The sequence below is a fragment of the Myxocyprinus asiaticus genome, chromosome 26 (assembly GCF_019703515.2).
Source record: "Myxocyprinus asiaticus isolate MX2 ecotype Aquarium Trade chromosome 26, UBuf_Myxa_2, whole genome shotgun sequence".
Taxonomy (NCBI): Eukaryota; Metazoa; Chordata; class Actinopteri; order Cypriniformes; family Catostomidae; genus Myxocyprinus; species Myxocyprinus asiaticus.
In genome coordinates this window covers 23,669,208-23,690,600 of record NC_059369.1, presented here as the reverse complement: position 1 = coordinate 23,690,600, position 21,393 = coordinate 23,669,208, and the positions used below count along the sequence as shown (strand labels likewise).

Below are 21,393 nucleotides of genomic sequence, written 5' to 3'. Positions count from 1 at the left end.
ATAAAATAATGATTTTGACATTTATTGATCCTTATCTGGTCTCTATAAAACAACACAAGGCATCATTCTCTCATTAACCTTTTTTTTTTTTTTAGATTTCTCCATTATCTTATAAACCATTTATATGTACTGCTTTTGTCAGATGCCACTAAACATGCACACACTTACTTGAATACATAAAGAACCCTTACAAAGACAAATGTCTGTAGAACACAAACTGTTTCTCCATCAGAATGTGATGACATACCTTAGCAAATGCTTAAGTAACCCTTTACAAATTAATTTGTTTCCACTGTGTGGAGTAACTGGTACGTTCAGTTTCTCTCTTGCAGTATAAGGAAGAAAGAAGTCTGAAAGGATAAGCAGTTCTCTGGCTATTCCCACTTTTACATAACCAACAACAACATGTCACTGTCCTCAGTGAGTCTCTGCAAGCTGTTCTCTGCGCTGTGCACTGCAAAAGAACCTCAGTTTCCGTGGCAACAGTCTCACTTCCACAGACATTGCCTCATATTCCTCATTGTCGATGTCATAAAAGCCAGCACCCTCCTGTGGACAGGAGGAAAAACAGCAGACGAGGAAAGCATTTGTATCACAGCTCAAGCCTGTCAGACAATGGATGATTACAAATAAATCTGTTCTGTAACTGGATTCTCAATTTCCAAAAAACAAACAAACAAAACATTCTGACCTTGGGCAGATTGAGACAAGCAGCACTGGCTTCTATCTGCATAGAATTTTCAATGGACTGCATCGAATCCACTGCTTTCTTGGTCCTGCATGACATGAATCATAAATCATTCATACACACAAACATATTCCCTAACCCAGGGCTTCCCAGCCAGGGGTTTGTGATTCCCTAGGGGTTTTTTGAGATTATGATAGAAATTCCAATGCTAAATAAAAAAAAAATGTTTTTTTTAATTTTCAAAATAAAATGTCAAATTTTAAATCATCAAAATGCAACACTGTAACCTAATTAACATTTCAGTGGTGTCTTTGCAAAGGATGATGTGAACTCAGCTGGACATTAATCGCAAAATACACCCTAAAAGGTTGATCGCAACACAAATTTGAGCATCCTTGTATCACCTTGAAGGCGTTTATTTTGCAGTGATGACTGGCTGACTGTACAGTACACTATCCCTCTTATTACACAGCTACCTACTAAATTAAAACTTAAGTGGACATGTATTTTTTTTTTTGTTAAAATTTAGCTAACTAGTTACATTTATTTTATAATGTAACCAAGACAGAACACAAGCACAGCTAGAGTTGAAGTCAGAAGTTTACATACACCTTAGCCAAATACATTTAAACTCAGTTTTTGACAATTCCTGATATTTAATCGTAGAAAACCTTCCCTGTCTTAGGTCAGTTAGGGTCACTATTTTATTTTGAGAATGTTAAATGTCAGAATAATAGTAGAGAGAATTATTTATTTCAGCTTTTATTTCTTTCATCACATTCCCAGTGGGTCAGAAGTTTACATACACTTTGTTAGTATTTGGTAGCATTTTCTTTAAATTGTTTAACTTGGATCAAACTTTTTGGGTAGCCTTCCACAAGCTTCTCACAATAAGTTGCTGGAATTTTGGCCCATTCCTCCAGACAGAACTGGTGTAACTGAGTCATGTTTGTAGGCCTCCTTGTTCGCACAAGCTTTTTCAGTTCTGCACACAAATTTTCTATTGGATTGAGGTCAGGGCTTTGTGATGGCCACTCCAATACCTTGACTTTGTTGTCAAGCCATTTTGCCAAAAATTTGGAGGTATGCTTGGGGTCATTGTCCATTTGGAAGACCCATTTGCGACCGAGCTTTAACTTCCTGGCTGATGTCTTGAGATGTTGCTTCAATATATCCACATAATTTTCTTTCCTCATGATGCAATCTATTTTGTGAAGTGCACCAGTCCCTCCTGCATCAAAGCACCCCCCACAACATGATGCTGCCACCCCCATGCTTCACGGTTGGGATGGTGTTCTTCGGCTTGTAAGATTCACCCTTTATCCTCCAAACGTGACGATGGTCATTATAGCCAAACAGTTCAATTTGTGTTTCATCAGACCAGAGGACATTTCTCCAAAAAGTAAGATCTTTGTCCCCATGTGCACTTTAAAACTGTAGTCTGGCTTTTATATGGCAGTTTAGAGCAGTTGCTTCTTCACTGCTGAGCAGCCTTTCAGGTTATGTCGATATAGGACTCGTTTTAATGTGGATATAGATACTTGTCTACCTGTTTCCTCCAGCATCTTCACAAGGTCCTTTGTTGTTGTTCTGGGATTTATTTGCACTTTTTGCACCAAACTACATTCATCTCTAGGAGACAGAATGCATCTCCTTCCTGAGTGGTATGATGGCTGCATGCTCCCATGGAGTTTATACTTGCGTACTATTGTTTGTAAAGATGAACGTGGTACCTTCAGGCATTTGGAAATTGCTCCCAAGGATGAACCAGACTTGTGGGTGTCCACAAGAGGCATTGAGTTTGAAGGTAGGCCTTAAAATACATCCACAGGTACACCTCCAATTAGCCAATTAGCCCATCAAGAGCTAATTGGCTAATTGCCAGGCTTGACATCATTTTCTGGAATTTTCCAAGCTGCTTAAAGGCACAGTTAACTTAGTGTATGTAAACTTCTGACCCACTGGAATTGTGATATAGTCAATTAAAAGTGAAACAATCTGTCTGTAAACAATTGTTGGAAAAATGACTCGTGTCATGCACACAGTAGATGTCCTAAATGACTTGCCAAAACTATAGTTTGCTAATATGAAATTTGTGGAGTGGTTAAAAAATGAATTTTAATGACTTCAACCTAAGTGTATGTAAATTTCTGACTTTAACTGTATGTGAGCAGTCATTTATACAGTGTTGCTATTGACCATGGTCATTATCCAGAAATATTTCATTATGTGAATGCTGCGATTGACCAGTCAGAATCAGTTTTCCAGAGAGCCATGTAATAAAAATAAATTGTTAACGCTATAAGGGTTTAGCAAAAGTGCAAATGATTATACAAGAGGTAAAGCTTGCTCATAGTTTACATTATCTTTTGCATTTTTCCTTTCTCAAGCACAAGAGGTAAAGCAGTGTTGTGAATGCCACTCACCCCTCAGTGATAAACTGCCCAACTGTGAGGGAGTCTGGCGCCAGAGTTATCAGCATTGAATCATCCACACGCTGAAGAAAACAACACCAATAACCACAAAACTTCAACGCAGTTAGATCTAAAAACAATCCCACAACATCTACTGTGTAAGTGCTTCAGATAGCTCACCCTCTTAACAGGGTTCTTATTGTGCGTGCTAACTGAGAGTTCCACGGTGGAAATGTCTTTGTTCTCCCATTGCTCAGGCTCTGGCACTTTCATTGGCTCTACAAACACAAAATGACAATGAATCATGAGACAACCTCAGATACATACATTTGTCTTGCCCTAGTTTATTGCTTAGCAGTAAGTTGAAACCAACTTTAACATTTGTGAGGTTTATGAGAAAAACTATTAACATGCTATACCCTGTATACAGAATTAATTAAAAAAAGAAAGCTTAAACATACACTACCGGTCAAAAGTTTTGAAACACTCATTCTTTATTATAATTTTTTTTTTCTTCACATTTTAGAATAATAGTAAAGTTATTAAAACTATGGAATAACATAAATGGAACTATGGGAATTATGTTGTGACTAAACAAATTCCAAAATAAATCAAATCTGTGTAATATTTTAGCATCTTCAAAATAGTCACCCTTTGCCTAGAATTTGCAGACATGTACTCTTGACATTTTCTCAACCAACTTCTTGAGGTATCACCCTGGGATGCTTTTTAAACAGTATTGAAGGAGTTCCCATCTATGTTGAGCACTTATTGGCTGCTTTTCTTTATTATTTGGTCCAAGTCATCAATTTCAAAAACATTTTTTTTTTTTAATTACATTTTAATTTTATAATAAAATAAATATGTTGGCACAATTATATTTTTGTCTACGAAATGAATTTCAAACCTTTAATCATATGCCTTCAAATCAAAAGATTTTTAAGATCATGAGAAACATTTCAGTCAAGTGTTTCAAAACTTTTGACCGGTAGTGTATATTGAGAAACTGCCTTCAATAGGAGGGTTCCAATAGTTCTGAAGTCTGCGGTAGATGCGGTAGAGAAGGTTTGGCCGTGTCGGCTTCTCATTGGGCAGGTCAGGTGGTCGAGGTACAGGAGCCAAATAAGAGAGGGAGGCCTGGTGAATCTGTGGCCATTCCTGTTGGAGACCAGACACCTGGTTAATCTAATAATCATTAATACAGTATGAGTGTAAAAGATGGGGTTGGGGTTGAATGGGATTTGATTTCATTTAATTGTGTGTATAAACTTCACTTTTCTTTTGGGCTGTTAAAATAATTGTAAAAATTGTGGAAAAAACATGAGTGTAGAAGATGAAAAAATCTATCGAATTGATTTTTTTTTAAAGGCAGTCAAACATTTCTTAACATAAGTGCAGTTAGTCCACAATGCATGGAATGGCACTCACCTTTAAGGTACTAAACCAGTGAGCTGCTCTTGTTTTCAAGGGGCCAAGGTACCAATATCTTGACAACAGAGGGAAGAAATCACATTTTCAATGAGAGAAATTCACATTTGCATTTATGCTGGGAATAAAAAAAATTGATCAGCAGCATACTTGCTAATAGAAGAGGCGACGTCTCTAAATGCACCCCAACGTAAGCCTAAGAGGGCAAACACAGGTTCCTTCTCGCCCTAAGAACAAAATGACACAATCAACAAAGTAAAAAAAAAAAAAAGAAAATTCTGACAAATCTTAAAGTATTCTCTACTCAGTGGTTCTCAACCTTTTTTTGATGAACGTCCCGCTACTTCTTTCCCTTACCCGCATTGATTTTGAGTTGGATGTAGATGTAAATTTACTGGTATCAATAACAGTAAGGTTATCTTTAAAAAGTAAAACATTAACACCTAATTTATGTGACTAAATTATTCTAACAGTGTGACTGAGTTGGAACTCCTTTCATCAGGTTCTTATTAATTAATCTCTTGGAATTTCTGAAGGCAAACACAATCAGTTATATTTTCTTACACTCAAACAAAAATATTTTAGCCTATTTTTTTTTAGGATTTACGCATTTCTATTTCATCTAAAAAAAAAAAAAGTGTATTTTGCATTTGCCCTTATGAAAATGTAAATGTATTTATTTATATATTTGTATAGTTTTAACAGTGGTATTTGTAACAAGACAATAGTAAACACATGGAAGCATGGATCTTCACTACTGTGGTTAGATGTAACGAGCTCTATAAAACAAATTATGGCATTTTTTGAAATTACAAACAGCAGGCCTACTCTAAACACGTTAAAACAATAAATACAAAATAGTAATATTTATAAGTTGTAACAAAAATTAATTATATTCCCTCACTCCCCTAACGTAGCCTATGACAAATTTAATAGAGCTGAAGTAGTGATATGATAATATGTATTATGAATTTATTTCTGCCTATAGTACAGTTAGTGTTACTATCATAAATTCAAGGGTGGTCATGTAGAATTCTGTACCAAATTCAAATGGTTTCCGCATGCTTCTAAATGGTTCTCGTAGCGCTGCAACAATCAGAGGTGCGCGTTTAAGAGCTCGAGACTGGTCTGCGAGTAAAAACGCACCTGCTTTGCGCTAGCACAGCTCTGTCCATTGAGCCGAATCCACCTACAGAGCCATACAGGTGCATTAGCGGAGGTTGTGACTTCACCTGTCTATTTGAAGCTGCTAAACCAGATACTTCAGATGCGTCGCTAGACTTCAGAATCAGATGAACTGCGGTACAAATGCATACCAACCCATATAATGGGGTCTAGATAAAAAAGTTTTATGCAAACAGGAACTTGACAACAGATTTGATTAACATGACTGATAAACGCCCCCCATTTGTAACCTAACACCCCCCTCTCTACTAATTTGCTTTCAGTGCCCCCTGGCATCCTTTGATACCAACTTTGGTACTTTGGTACCGCCCCCGTTGAAAACACCTGCTCTACAGGGTGTCTTTCAAAATGCCAGTCAAACACACTTTTATCTGAAGAACATCCAGTGGAACCATTTCTCCTTTCAGAATTGACAGGGTTGCTGAGGTAATGTGCCTAAAAACCAAGAACATCCAATTACAACAAACTGTTATACTTTTGTTGAAGAATTTTCTATTAAAGTTTATCAGTTGTTGGCTGACTTACTGTACTTTGTTGTCAGAAACTAGATGCAGGCTCTGACTCAGAGAGTTATTGGAACCAAGAGGAATGAAACCGATTGGTATTTTACTGAACATCTCCTGTGATAAGAGTCATGAAAATTCAGATATTGTATACACAATATAAATTGAATTCATAAAAACACTTAAAAGTATGTACCTCATCAGTTCTGCGCAGTAGGCCAGTTATAACCTACGTGAAATACAAGTAAAAACATTTGAAAATGTTTACAGTATCAGAAATAATTTGCTGTATGCTTTAAAAAAAAAAAAACATACTTCCTGCAGTGTCCCATCACCACCAGCAATAATCAGCATATCTGTTTGCTCCATCAATTCCATGAGCTTTTTTGCCTGGCCTTCATAATCAGTCTGTTTTAGAAGAAGAACAAAATTTCAGCACCCAAGTAAAACATCAAGAAATCAAAAAAGAAATCACAAATATGTACACAAGGCATATATGAACATAAAGGATGATACCTTTACAATTTTAACCTCCACACCAGCCAAGTGTAAAATGGGAGCAGCATTCTTCTCAAACAAATTATTGGCTTTTCTGCATACAAAATATCCCTATAAATATTTCTTTAATTTCTGTATTGTCTGACATAGGACAACGACCAAACAGAAATATCTAATGACAATGCCATGGAAGGTCTTAATTGATTTCAGTGGCAGTGATATTTGCATAATCGTACCCTTTACAGGCAGCAGGGTTCAGAATGACAGTGGCTTTCTTCAGCTGCTCCTGAGGTCCAATTAATTGTCGACCAAATTCCTGTGAAACCATGAGATAAAATATATTTCACTGGATTACTCCTTGGTCCATATATGTATGAGTAAATCTTTTTATACATAAAAAATAAAAAATGCATACACAAATGGCACACACTAATATATATACATATATATATATATATATATATCCCTTACCCTGGCCTCTATACATGCTTCTCGTCTCAGAACATTGTCACTGTGAAAAAAGTACGAGAATGCGTTTAAGAAATGTAAAAAACAAAACAAAACAAAAAACATGCTTTTTACTGTCCACAAAGCTGACAATACTAACCAATGCTTTCCATACAGCCAGTGTCCCCCATATGACAGCACACACACAGCAAACGTGGACTTTTTCCAGTGATTCCGTAGGGTCCGAAACACTTTCACCACCCGAGCCATTATTCAGTGAACACTGTTTTTCTAGATGTCCCACTGAAGGTACAATTTTGCACGACAATTCGAAGCCACGTTTAAATTCAATCTCATTCAGGACTGCATGATCATGTTTACGGTTGACATTCCAGCTAAAGCATGACCGGCGCAACAAACATTTCTGTCCTCCCAAAACACGAAGCAATGAGATGTATGTTCCACCAGTTTACAAGATTTCATGCAAACATAGACGGGGTATTTCATGGTTACAGATGTGTAATAAAAGTTACCAAATTCAGTTATAAAATTAAAAACTAATTAAAAAGTATTAATTCTATATTTGATTCATATAATTTACACTATTTCAGCTCACGGCTCAATTGAGGTTCATAGTGGGATTGCATTTAGAGACGGACCAGTTCCTAAACATGCGCTGAAATATATAAACAGACATGACAGCCTCATTTAGGAACTTGTGTCTCTCAGGAAAAATATTTAAGGAAATGATAAAGTTCTGAATGTTTAATAGATCATTTAAAAATCATATTTGCAAGCTTGTTTTGAGCAAGCTAACCCTCTCGAGTTACCATCTGAGACATAAATTATTTAACATGCAGCTACAGTATGGAGGTTGAAAACTTAGTTTCCAAAACACTTGAGCTCCTTCAGGATGAGAGAGAGGCTTAGAAGAAACAAGGTAAACGACACATTTTTCACAATGATTACTTGTGTAACTGTAGCAATTCTGTCATTTCCACAACCCAAATGTGTTCAATTTTAGAGGAATTCTTGACTTGATGTATTGTTTATATTTATAGAGCATGGCAGGAGAATTTATCTCCCAAGAATCTACAGAACAAAGGAGTGTACCTGCTGAAACTTCAAATCGGAAGTCGGCATACTGGAATGTATGGCAGACTAATAGTTGTTTTTGAACCCAGGAAAAGTATAGGATCCTCATTTCTTCCCAGCAACACATTTGGACCTGGTGAGACATTATTCCATTTTAGAACATATTCACACACAACTCTTTATGACCACAGAGCTGTTTCACCATTTACATAAGCTATCACTTCAGACAAGTTTTTCTTTATTCTTTTTTTAAGGTGATATAATAGGTTTGTGTCAGTCCTCTCAACTGGGCTCAGGTGTAGTAGACATCCAAACAAATGATTTTTTTTATTTTATTTTTTATGAGAAATGTATTTGAAATAATTATATATTGTCTTACAGGTTCATGGATGTGGAGACAAAGCAAAAGCTCAAGCTAGAATGAGGATAAGTAAAGAGGGGGTGCTCTACGCTGGAAGTGGACAGAAGGACAAGTCAATGGATCCAAATAAGAAAGCATACCTGAAGAGAAAACTGGACTCCAAACTCAAAGATATGGCAACTCAAAGAAAAACCAAAGCAAAGGACAAAGAACATTGAAATTTTAGGAGACACAAGATTAATTTGATGCTGTTGAATTTAAATTAAATAATTGCTCAACTGAGGCAGTGGATATTTACATGAAAATATTTATTGAAAGATTTCAACGCTTTAATTTGTATTTTTTGTTTTCATATTCCCATGACCATTTAGGTGATTTTGAAGCTAGTACGTTCTCAGAGAAGTCTGGTTTAATACAGATCCACACTGGCATACCTATGTAGTTTCATAGAGATCTGCAATGGCATGGCTAAATGGGAAGCAAATCACAAAAATGAAACATAAAGAGCCCAGCCTTTTTAATAGTCCCAGCTGGCACTGAGACTGAAAAGAGCATTATTGAATGACTCCAAACTTTACAAGATTTATATCTTATAGAATTATTGTAGGGGTATAATTGGACTTCTCTCAAAGTTAACTTAGTGGGTAGACAATTGGAACTCTATGTTAGATAACTACTCCATGTTCTCTCTGAATGATTGGTGTATTGATAGTTCATGTCAGATGCAACATTACCCAGTTATCCCATAGAGATTTAAGCTGCTTCCAGTTAATACTGGTTTTGATATATTTAGTTTAGCACATCCTCTCCACAAAAGCATGGGCTTACACATTTTGGTGTCTCTGCATATACTGTTTTATCTTCTCTTGTCCTCAGGAGGACATTAGAGACTCTGGAGGCATTGGGAGCTCCATGGATTTGTTTAGTGGGAGATTTGAATAGTGAATGCATTAGGAGAAATATATATATATATATATATATATATATATATATATATATATATTTTTTTTTTTTTTTTTTTTTAATTTTTTTTTTTTTTAACTTGCCCTCAAGCCAAAGCTAAGTAAATACTGGTTAGATTTTCTTGCTGACTGTGACACAGATACTGAACTAAAAATCAGAAATGCCCCCACATAACTATTTTTGTGGTTGGGTAGTGGTCTGGTTCACACTTGTTGTGTATTGTCTCTAACCCAAGAAGTAATAGGAGGTCTTTAGAAATATTGTGCTAAAAATATGTGATCTGATTTTTTTTATTTTTTTTTTTACAAGGGAAGTATTAAGTTAACACAAGATAATTGTTGAATTTAAACATTTTCTTTGTGTTACAGTATTTGTAGTACAGTATTTGAATATGGGTGTTCTAGGGTAGAATAACCATTTACAGTAGCTCCTGTAAATAATTGTAAAATAACTGGTGTGTGGTGAGCATACTGGCACACTATGGCTTTCCTGTGTGACTTCCAGTCGACTCAGGTAGATGATACTCTGTGATTGAAATGCTTGGCACTAAAAATAGCTCTGCATGGTTCTGAATCAGGAATAACCATTTAGCTCCTGTAAATAGTTATAAAATCCCTGAAGAAGTATGAAACGTGCATTGGTGCTGCAGTTTTTATTCAACATCTCACATCATGGCAGTGTTGCAAGAAGTGAATATTCTTCTGTAGAACACGCTCAGATAAACTGCAGAAGTTCAGTGATGTTCATTATATAACTAACCATACCTATATACATAAATAACCATCAAACCTGGGATTTTGGGAAACAAAAATCACTTCATGATCAGACCTATATAACAAATTAAATTACACCTATAAACTGTAAATTCTGTATACCCACACACATTTTAACTTAAATGTCAATCCTGGCAAAGTTCACCAAAAACCGCTTGAAGTGTGACATGCTGTTTTGGGTACACGTGCGGCGCGAACACGTTGTAACGCTCTCAGAGCGGTCCACGTTAGAAGTCCGCCGAGTTTTAAGTCAGTTTTTCAAGTAGGATTTTGTGTTCGGGTTTGTAATTTATGAAAAAATATTCAGTCCTTCCGAACTTGTTTCGCCCACGCGCTCTCACTCACATAAGAGCGAACGTTTGTGTTAGGAGCCGTTCACAACAAACGTGTTTTTGCGTGCGTCTGCTCTATTTCTCCATTGTTTCCCTTTGTAAACACGCACTGGACGAACGTCCATACCTGCTGCACCACGTCTCGCTATTTCTTCCGTCTCACGCAGGACCGGCACATTTTTAGACACTGTATCAAGTTAAAAAAAATAACTTAAAGGTGCAGTATGCAATGTAATTTTCATGTAATATTAGCCTTTTTTTTATTAATTTTTTTGCCAATGTGTGAACGGCTTGTAACGCAACTTAAAAAATGAGCCCTTCCCGGACTTCCTAGGTTAGACTGATTTTCATGAAAAGGGAGCGGGTCGGTTTTGCCCGGAAAATCCAAAGGATGTGACATTTATGTTGGCTTCCAAGAGACTTGCCTCAGTGCTTCTGCTATTCAGCAGTGACAACAAACTGCAACACAAGGTAACGTTATCTTAGAGATGGAATGCAGCAAAGGTCCGGCTCCCAGCACAACACCGACTCCTACACAAACTCAGAGTAAGCCAAAAAAAAAATAAAATAAAAATAAAAATCTACTGAATCCAGTCTGTCTAAGCAGAAACGTGATCGGCGAAAATTAGAGTGAACATTGGCAGGGCATTTGATTCCTGGATTCCTGGAGAGACCCAGAATTGACGTTCTTCTTATTGGACAGGTAAGCTTACATAACTGTAAAGCATGTGAAATATAGTGCCATAAGGATTGGTCTGTGTAATTTTAGCTAAACTACAATAACACATGGAATGAATGCTAGACAATGTTCAAGATAATGCAAAAAGACCCATTCATTAGTGTAACGTAATTTAGTTATACAGAAAATATATACATTCTATTATTATAAAACAATAGCGCATCGATATATCAAAATGACAGTTGTGATGGAATCACATCAATACTGAACTGTGTCAACATATTTATAATGTACAGTCTATTTTATAAACAGCTACTGTCATCATCCACCAAATTTAGCTAACAGCTATTGACAAAGCTGGCTAGCTAGCTAACGCTGACATAGGCTATCGTATAAATGCAGTCAATGAATCATGCAAAGAAAAGTGATTACTTAAACTACAGTCTTGCATAGTCAGACCTATATCCACACTTTGTTTTAGCCCTGTTCCAGCACTGGAGAGTCAAATATAATATACAGTTTCAAAGTTTGTAGTAAAACAATCATACTGTAACTGTGTAATTTTAATTATGCTACCTCATCTGTCAGCATGATGTCAGTGAATCACATTCAGTCTCTTTGTCATTGTTTTACGTCATTGTTTTAGTCGATGCTCGCTCACTCGTGTCCCTATGGAGTGTGTGCACGAGCATGAGCAACAGGTAGCTGGCTGCAGTTCACATTAATAACAAGGGTTTCTGAATCTTACATACTGCATCTTTTAGGTCTCAAAAAATGCATCTCTAGAAACCTTTATTCTGTTTCATTCGTTGCGCTGTGCCTAGATGGTTTTTAACACAGGTGTCACAAAGATTTAACATTCTGAACAAGTTAAAGTTGCAAAGAGGTGACTGTTACAATGTTTAGCATTATTCCAGATTGTTCTGCACCAAGCAAATTTCAGCACTTGATAAACAGTAATGTTTTTTTCTTTCTGCTCTAGTGTGCTAAGAGGCTGCCATGCAGGGCCGTCTCAAGGTATTCTGGGCCCCCTGACTGTATATTGGTCAGGGCCCCTTTCCTATTAAAAAATACAGTTTAGAATTTGTTGTGGGGCCCCCCTGGCCTGTGGGCTCCTAGAATCATTACCACCTTTCACCCCACTAGCTGCTGCCATGCCTTATATTTTTACTGTTACAAATGTTGCCTCCGATGCTTACATGAAATACAGCCTTTTGCAACACAGTGAACAATACACTGCAGCCTCCAGGTGAAAGTAAATTAAGTAAGACAGAAATATATTACTATTGCACACAACAAATCCTCAAAGTTATAAAAATAATACTGTATCATATTATAAATACAAACTCGACAACAATAAATAATTGTTGGTTTATAATAATAAAATGACAACTGAATTCCAAAATGTTAGTGAGTGAAGTAGTAGGTTTTGCACACCCTGTTCATTAAAAAAATCAATAAATAAAGTGTCGTCTCTGGGGGAGCAGGTGGAACCGCTGGAGGAGGAGTCTCAGGTGGAGCAGGCAGAGCCGTGGAAGACTCTGAGGGCGGAGCCATGGAAGACGGAGCCGTGGGAGTCTCGAGGGGCGAAGCCAGGGAAGCTGGAGCCATGGGGGGGCTCGAGGGGTGAAGCCAGGGAAGGCGGAGCCATGCGGGGTTCGAGGGGTGAAGCCAGGGAAGGCAGAGCTGTGGGGGGCTCGAGGGGAGAAGCCATGGAAGGCGGAGCCATGGGAGGCTTGAGGGGAGAAGCCATGGAAGGCGGAGTGTGGGAGGCTCGACGAGAGCTGGCAGCGATTCAGGAATGACCTCCGTGGTTGTGAGCACTGGCAGCGACTGGGGAACGACCTCCTTGGTCGTGAGCACTGGCAGCGACTGGGGAGAAGGTGTCCTTTTCCTTCTCCTTTTCTGGACAGCTGGGAGCATAGTCATGGGAGCAGACGAGGCCACAGGCATATGCGCTGGCTCGTTGACCGTGGCAGGTGTGGGCACTGGCTTGTTGGTCGTGGCAGGCGTGGGCGCTGGCTCGTTGGCCATGGCAGGCTTGGAGCAAGGAACCGTGGAAGGCTTGGACGAGGGAGCAGAAGATGCAGGATTTGGCCCGGGGATCCAGTGAGGATCAGCCAGAGGCATCAGTTCCTTCAGTGCACTATTCTGATTCAACCACAGTACGACTAGTCCTGTAATAAATACATTGTTTGTTGATTTCAGTCTGGAAATAGTTTGTCTGACAACCTAAATTAAAAACTTTTTTGCTTATAGTACTTACCTTCTAATTGCTTCCCTACATTCCTTCAGAGAGAATATGAATAATAAGAGAATAATAAGAGAATATGTATAAATACGACCAAAGAACGAAACCTTACTTGAGGAATTTATTTAAATTTTATTTTTTAATTTTATTGAACTTTAAAAATGATAGATCATCTTTTATTATGATGGGTTCAATGAAGTTGATAATTTCAGAGAGCTATTTAATCTACTTCTTGACTTTCTCCAGCCTCTCTCTTACCGCTCTCAGTCTTGTTCTCTCTCAGTCTTGTTGTCCCTCTCCTTTTGCGGTACCTTCAACCGAGCTGCCGCCTCCTCCCTCAGGAATGCATGTAATTTTTCAAACTCTGTATTTCGGCTGGCCTGGGAGCCATGCAAGGAGCAGACGTGTGAGCGACGAGCTCTGCGCACTTTGCTGAATTTTCGATTATTCTCATGTTATAATCTGGTGAAATTTGAAACACCCAGTTACGCATTTGTCCTTTGTTGCAAAACATTACAAAGAAGTCAAAATCCTCAGGCTCTGGAGACATTAAAAGACACTTATGTGTTCAGGATGAAAGCCCCGACAGGCCTACAGTCCGGGGACTCGATTTGGATGGCGCGGCGGGAGAGGAGATCGAGCGTCAATTGTCCAACATGTCGGTGATGTTGACAAAGATTCTTGCTGACTTGGAGGATCTCGCTGTAATACGTCGATCGATTACGGCGATGGAAATAAAATTCTCTGAGTTAGGTACAAGAGTGACTGATGTTGAAAAACGAATTGATTTTCTGGAATCCTCGGAGAGGGAATTAACTGCTAATCCACCCGTGACCAAAGTTGATTTGGAACATCTCCTTGAAAAGCTTGAAGATCTTGAGAATAGAAGCTGCAGGAATAACGTTCGAATTGTTTGAATTCCTGAGCATGAGGAGGGCAGGGATATGGTGAAATTCCTAGATGAGTTTTTCCCGAGTCTGCTCGACATAACAGGCCACAAGCTGGAAATCTAGCGAGCTCACAGAGTCCTTGCTCACAGATCTGCTGAGGGAGACAGGCCCTGATCGATTCTGGCCAGATTTCTGAGATCATCCGATAGAGATCTTGTGTTGCGCCAGGCGAGGAGCAAAGGGAAGCTTTCTTGGAAGAACCATAATATTTTCTTGTTCCCAGACTTTGTGAGTTCAACAAGAGAGAAACGCAATTGGTTCAGGGAATGCAAGACTCTTACATCAGAAAAAGATCTTGTTTGCTCTGATGTTTCCTGCCAAACTGAGAATAGAAACGAAGGTCGGTCGCAAAGTATTTACATGTCCATATCAGGCAATATCTTTTATAGACTCAGTGTCTGAGTAAACCATTGGCTGTTTCTCATGTGAGTGGGCCTGACTCGCTGTATTTACTCTTGAGGAAGCTGGGCGACATTTTGTTTTTTGCGTTGGCTCCGCCTAGCGGCTGGAGGTTGTTTTGTGAATAACACTTTTCCTTAAAGAAACTTTTGCATTGATGAAAGATTACATTTGCATTGAAGTTCCCGGACAGATTGAGAGTGGACTCTACGGATGACCACAAAATATCTACATACTCACACAAAGGATGTCTTTTATAAAGCTGACGGATTGTGTAAGTCATGGTATATACGTTTATGCGGCCTCCGAGTGAATTGACTTGACCATCCGGGGAACCGGGATGCCGGTTTTGTTTCTTTTTGTATTGATTCCGCCTAGTGGCTGGAGCTTGTTCTATTGAATAACACTCATTTGGAACAGCTGTGGATTAATCTGTTCGTTCTTTGTGCTTATTCCTCCTGCTGGCTGGAGTTTGCTTTGTTGAGTTTTTTTTACGAGACATTGGAATGATTACGTCATCCGCTGAACTCATAACAGCTGGCTCACTGAACATTCGTTTGTCTGTCCGAGGAATCTGAATGGTTTTATATCAGCTGGAATTTGTTTTGTGGAAGATCACACCATTGAGACAGTTCTGTGAATGAATCGACACATTCTTTGTGTTCATTCTTCCTATTGACTGGGTTTATTTATAATTAAGTATTTTCTGTTATGTAAATTGAGCAATCCGATGGCAAAGTTGTTGTGGGGACTCGTGTGCGTTCATGGACCTTTTGAGTTTAGAGGGATTGTCGCTGGTTGGCGCTGTCGTGCACAGGGTTAATGCGCACATTTTTCTTTTTTCTGTTTGTTTTGTTCGGGGGGAAGTTCGGGAGTTGATTGTTTCACTAATGGGGAATGTGGTCTCTATAATTTTGTTTTTCACACACAATTTATTTGTTTTATTATATCAATATGTCAGTTGTTAATATGAGTGTACTATCTCTCTCCACGTGGAATGTAAATGGGTTGGGGCACCCCATAAAAAGAAGGAAGGTTATTTCTTTTCTTAAATGTAAGAAATATGACAGTGTTTCTTCAAGAAACACATCTCTCCCCGCAGGAAGCTGAAAAATTTGGGAAGATATGGGGTGGACATATTTTTTTAGTGCTGGCTCAAGTAAGAGCAAGGGAGTCATTATATTGGTAAATAAACATCTACAATTCAAATGTCTCAAACAGATTAAAGATAAATTAGGAAGAGTCATTATTGTATTAGTTGAAATTCAAGGGCAAAGGTTGATTTTGGCTAATATTTACACACCTAACGTTGATGATCAGGGCTTTTTTATAGATCTTGAAGGGATGTTGCAAGCTGCTGGCACCCCTCATGATATAATATTGGGAGGAGACTTTAATCTTTTGATGGACTCAGTCCTTGATCATAGTGAAGCAAAGTGTGTAAACCCCCTAGAGCAACACTGACGCTTCATAGGATGTGTAAAAATCTTGGTTTTACGGATATTTGGAGACTTTTGAACCCATCTGGTAGGGACTATACATTTTTTCATCAGTCCATAAGATTTATTCTAGAATAGATTTTTTTTTTGATATCCAAATCCCTCATTTCATCTGTTGTTGATTGCTCAATTGGAAACATTTTAGTCTCAGATCACGCCTTGGTGAGTTTAGAGGTGATGCCACATATAGAGAAAAAGAAATCATATAGTTGGTGCCTTAATATGTCTCTCTGATCCAACTAGATGTAAAAATATTGTCAAAAATTTTGGCTAACCGATTAAGTAAAGTTATGACATCTCTTATACATATAGATCAGGTGGGGTTTATTCGGGGCCGTAGCTCTTCTGATAACATCAGGCGTCTCATCAGTATCATGTGGTCAGTGGTGAATGATCAGACTCCGGTCGCTGCCATCTCACTTGACGCCGAAAAGGCTTTTGATATGGTAGAATGGGATTATCTTTTTAAGATTTTGGAAATGTATGGGTTTGGGAGTACATTTATTGGTTGGATTAAGTTACTTTATAAACACCCTGTAGCAGCGGTACAAACAAATGGATTAATTTCAGATTATTTTACTCTGGATAGGGGAACTCGGCAGGGCTGCCCTCTTTCCCCTTTATTGTTCTGTCTTGCCCTGGAACCATTAGCAGCTGCGATAAGAAAGGAGGATGATTTTCCAGGGGTGATTGCAGGAGGTGTGGCGCATAAGCTTCTGCTTTACGTAGATGATATTTTAATATTTGTCTCTGAACCTACTAGATCTATGCCTTGCCTCCACAGATTTATTAACACCTTTTCCAATTTCTCAGCATACAAAGTTAATTGGTCTAAATCCGAAGCTTTGGCGCTGACAGCGTACTGTCCAGTAACGGCTTTCCAGCCGGGCGCCTTCCAATGGCCCAAACAGGGCATTAAGTATTTGGGGATTTTATTCCCAGCAAATTTGTCTGATTTAGTTAGTGTCAATTTTGACCATTTAATAAAAAGATTTTCGAGCGATGTGGGCAGGTGGGCTTCATTACATTTATCGATGATTGGAAAGATTAATGTTATTAAAATGAATTGATGGACTCAAGATGGTGCCAAGTATGGCTGCTGCGTTGCGAGCTCCGACACAACATGGTAGTGTATTGATTGTTTTGTTTACAATTCTTATGTTTTTTGTCTTGGATGTTGTCTGCCTTACTGTCTACGACAGACAAACACTTTTGGACATTGGTTCAGCAATTTCACACCGTAAACCGGACTTCAAATTCCTCAATGCCGACCCACTGTTTACAAACACGCAAGCGGAGCCCTTTGTCTGGGCAGCCCGGACGTGGAAACGCAGGAGGAAAAGGGGAAACAGAGCCTGCGTTCTCATCAGAGTAAGACGCTGCGCAAATCGACCCCCGCTACCCAGTATTCTACTGGCAAATCTTCAGTCTCTGGATAACAAGCTCTGCGAGCTGAAAGCGTGGATCTCTTTCCAACGAGAGACGAGGGGCTGCCGCATTATCTGCCTTATGGAAACTTGGATGTCTGCGGAGATTCCAGACTCAGCCATTGAACCCGCGGGGTTCTCCGTGCACCGAGCAGACAGAGCGAAAGACCTCTCAGGTAAAAGCAGAAGTGTTGGTGTATGTTTTATGATCAACAAATGCTGGTGTGATCAGAGGAACGTACATTCTATCAAGTCTTTCTGCTCTCCTGATCTGGAATTTCTCATGCTTCTGTGTCGACCATTCTGGCTACCGAGGGAATTTACAGCGGTCATTATCACTGCTGTGTACATCCTCCCACAAGCCAACACAGACCGGGCACTCAAGGAACTGTATGGGAGTATAAGTGAGCAGGAAACCGCGCACCCTGAGGCCATGTTCATTGTGACCGGGGACTTTAATAAAGCCAGTTTCAAATCATTCGCACCAAAATACCACCAGCACATTAGTTTCAACACACGAGGGGACCGGGTTTTGGACCATTGCTACTCTCCCTTCCGGGATGGCTACAAATCCCTCCCCCGCCCACCATTTGGCAAATTGGACCACTCTTCCACTCTGCTTCTGCCCGCTTACGGGCAGAAATTGAAACAGGAAGCACCCACCCTCAGAACGATCCAGTGCTGGTCGGACCAATCAGACTCTACGCTGCAAGACTGTTTTGATCACACGGACTGGGAGATGTTCCGGTCCGCCTCTGATGATGACATCGACCTTTACGCTGATAGCGTAATGTGTTTCATCAGAAAGTGCGTGGAGGACGTCGTTCCGACCAGAACAATACGGATCTATCCGAACCAGAAGCCATGGATAAATAGCGATGTTTGCGTGGCACTTAATGTGCGGACCTCCGCTTTTAATTCCGGGAACGCGGAGGAACATAAACAAGCCAGTTATGCCCTCCAAAAAACATCAGAATCAGAACAGCAAAACGCCAGTACAGGAACAAGATTGGAGGACAGTTTAACACCACCTACTCTAGAAACATGTGGGAGGGAATTAACATCATCACAGACTTTAAAGGGAATAAAAACTCCGCCATGAACACCGCTGCCTCTCTCCCGGATAAGCTAAATACTTTTTATGCTCGTTTGAGGGAAATAACACCGCCCTCGCGGAGAGAGCTCTCGTGGCCGAAGCTACAGAGGTTAGTTCATTCTCCGTCTCTGTAGCGGATGTAACCCGATCCTTCCGACGGGTGAATATCTGCAAAGCCGCGGGCCCAGACGGCATTCCGGGCTGCGTCATCAGAGCGTGCACGAACCAGCTTGCTGGTGTTTTTACGGACATTTTCAATCTTTCCCTCTCTTTGTCTGTAGTCCCCACATGCTTTAAATCATCCACTATTGTGCCTGTTTCAAAGCAATCAAAAATCACTTGCTTAAATGACTGGTGTCCTGTTGCTCTGACCCCCATCATCAGCAAATGCTTTGAGAGGCTAATCAGAGATTACATCTGCTCTGTGCTGCCTCTCTCTCTAGACCCATTGCAGTTGGCTTACCGCAACAACCGCTCCACTGATGATGCCATTGCATCTACAATACACACTGCTCTCTCCCACCTGGAAAAAAAGAACACTTATGTGAGAAAGTTGTTTGTAGACTACAGCTCAGCATTCAACACCATAGTGCCCTCCAAGCTAGATGAGAAACTCCGGGCTCTGGGCTTAAAAAGCTCGCTGTGCAGCTGGATCCTGGACTTCCTGTCAAGCAGACGCCAGGTGGTTAGAATAGGCAGATCTCCTCATCACTGACCCTCAACACTGGAGCCCCACAGGGCTGTGTTCTCAGCCCACTCTTGTATTCCTTGTACACACATGACTGTGTTGCAACACATAGCTCCAATGCCATTATTAAGTTTGCTGATGACACGACGGTGGTAGGTCTGATCACTGACAATGATGAAACAGCCTACAGAGAGGAGGTGCACACTCTGATACACTGGTGTCAGGAGCACAACCTCTCCCTCAATGTCAGTAAGACAAAGGAGCTTGTGGTGGACTTCAGAAGAAAAGACAGAGAACACAGTCCCATCACCATCAATGGAGCACCAGTGGAGAGAGTCAGCAGCTTCAAGTTCCTGGGTGTCCACATCACTGAGGAACTCACATGGTCCATCCACACTGAAGTCGTTGTGAAGAAGGCTCATCAGCGCCTCTTCTTCCTGAGACGGCTGAGGAAGTTTGGAATGAACCGCCACATCCTCACACGGTTCTAGACCTGCACTGTAGAGAGTATCCTGTCTGGCTGCATCTCCGCCTGGTACGGCAATAGCACAGCCCACAACTGCAAAGCACTGCAAAGGGTGGTGCGAACTGCCAGACACATCATCGGAAGTGAGCTTCCCTCCCTCCAGGACATATATACCAGGCAGTGTGTGAAAAAAGCTCAGAGGATCATCAGAGACTCCAGCCACCCGAGCCATGGGCTGTTCTCAATGCTACCATCAGGCAGGCGGTATCACAGCATCAGGACCCGCACCAGCCGACTCCATGATAGCTTCTTCCCCCAAGCAATCAGACTTTTGAACTCTTGATCTCCACGATCAAAATACATCAGCACTGCACTTTATTACTCTTACTCTTATATCTCACACCGGACTGTCATAAATTACATTATTATTATATTATATTCTCTCTTAACAACTTACTATCAACCGACAGCCTGAATGTCAATACAGTACAATACAACCTACTGTACATTTCTATATATACTATATATACCTTTTTTATTGAATAATGTGAATCTATATTGTGTGTATTGTATACTGTACAGTATACATGTTATTATTTGTATATTGTGTTGTGTGTAATTATGTGTATATTAGACTTTAAATTGTGTTGTGTTAATTTGATGTTATTGTAAATTGGTATATGTCTCATCACTGTCACGACTGCTATGTTGATCGGAACTGCACCCAAGAATTTCACACACCATTGCACTTGTGTATATGGCTATGTGACAATAAAAGTGATTTGATTTTGATTTGATTTGAGTTGTATTCCAAAATGTAACTTCCTGCTACAGTCCCTACCTGTAGATGTCCCCCTCTCTTATTTCAAGCAATTCGATAGCATAGCGAAGTCCTTCATTTGGAATGGTAAACGCCCCAGATTGCATTTTAATAAGTTACATAGGCCGATTGACAAAGGTGGGCTAGGCCTACCCAAGATTTTGTTTTATTACTATGCGTTCAGTCTCAGACATTTGGCTCATTGGTCACTTCCACCTGAGAGAGCCCCTTCCTGGTTTGTTATTGAACAGGCAGTTCCTGCCCCTATTTCACCGTTACAAAGCATCTCTATCAAACTAATTGAAAAGTTAAGTTACACCCTGTTATTTTGCATTTACACTCGGTATGGACTAAAGTGTCCAGATTGTTTAAATTGGACACTTATTTAAATGTTGCCTCGAGCATATGGCAGAACCCAAGATTATGTATTG

The 21,393-nt window shown here is 39.7% G+C and overlaps 1 protein-coding gene and 1 pseudogene across 1 annotated transcript; one reads left to right on the top strand and one right to left on the bottom strand.

Moving 5' to 3' along the window:
• Window positions 1–6: 6 nt before the first annotated feature.
• On the bottom strand, window positions 7–7,584 carry agk (acylglycerol kinase). The gene is made up of 15 exons (XM_051656197.1): window positions 7,324–7,584; window positions 7,188–7,227; window positions 6,953–7,032; window positions 6,735–6,810; window positions 6,534–6,626; window positions 6,415–6,447; window positions 6,241–6,335; window positions 6,081–6,150; window positions 4,681–4,757; window positions 4,531–4,588; window positions 4,113–4,260; window positions 3,283–3,380; window positions 3,115–3,185; window positions 692–776; window positions 7–549 (listed from the first exon to the last, which is right to left on the bottom strand). Exons 1-15 carry the CDS (start codon window positions 7,431–7,433, stop codon window positions 418–420), a joined length of 1,266 nt encoding a protein of 421 aa, XP_051512157.1. The 5' UTR covers window positions 7,434–7,584; the 3' UTR covers window positions 7–417.
• A 239-nt stretch (window positions 7,585–7,823) lies between these two features.
• On the top strand, window positions 7,824–8,901 carry LOC127416692 (DNA-binding protein SMUBP-2-like; annotated as a pseudogene).
• Window positions 8,902–21,393: the final 12,492 nt, after the last annotated feature.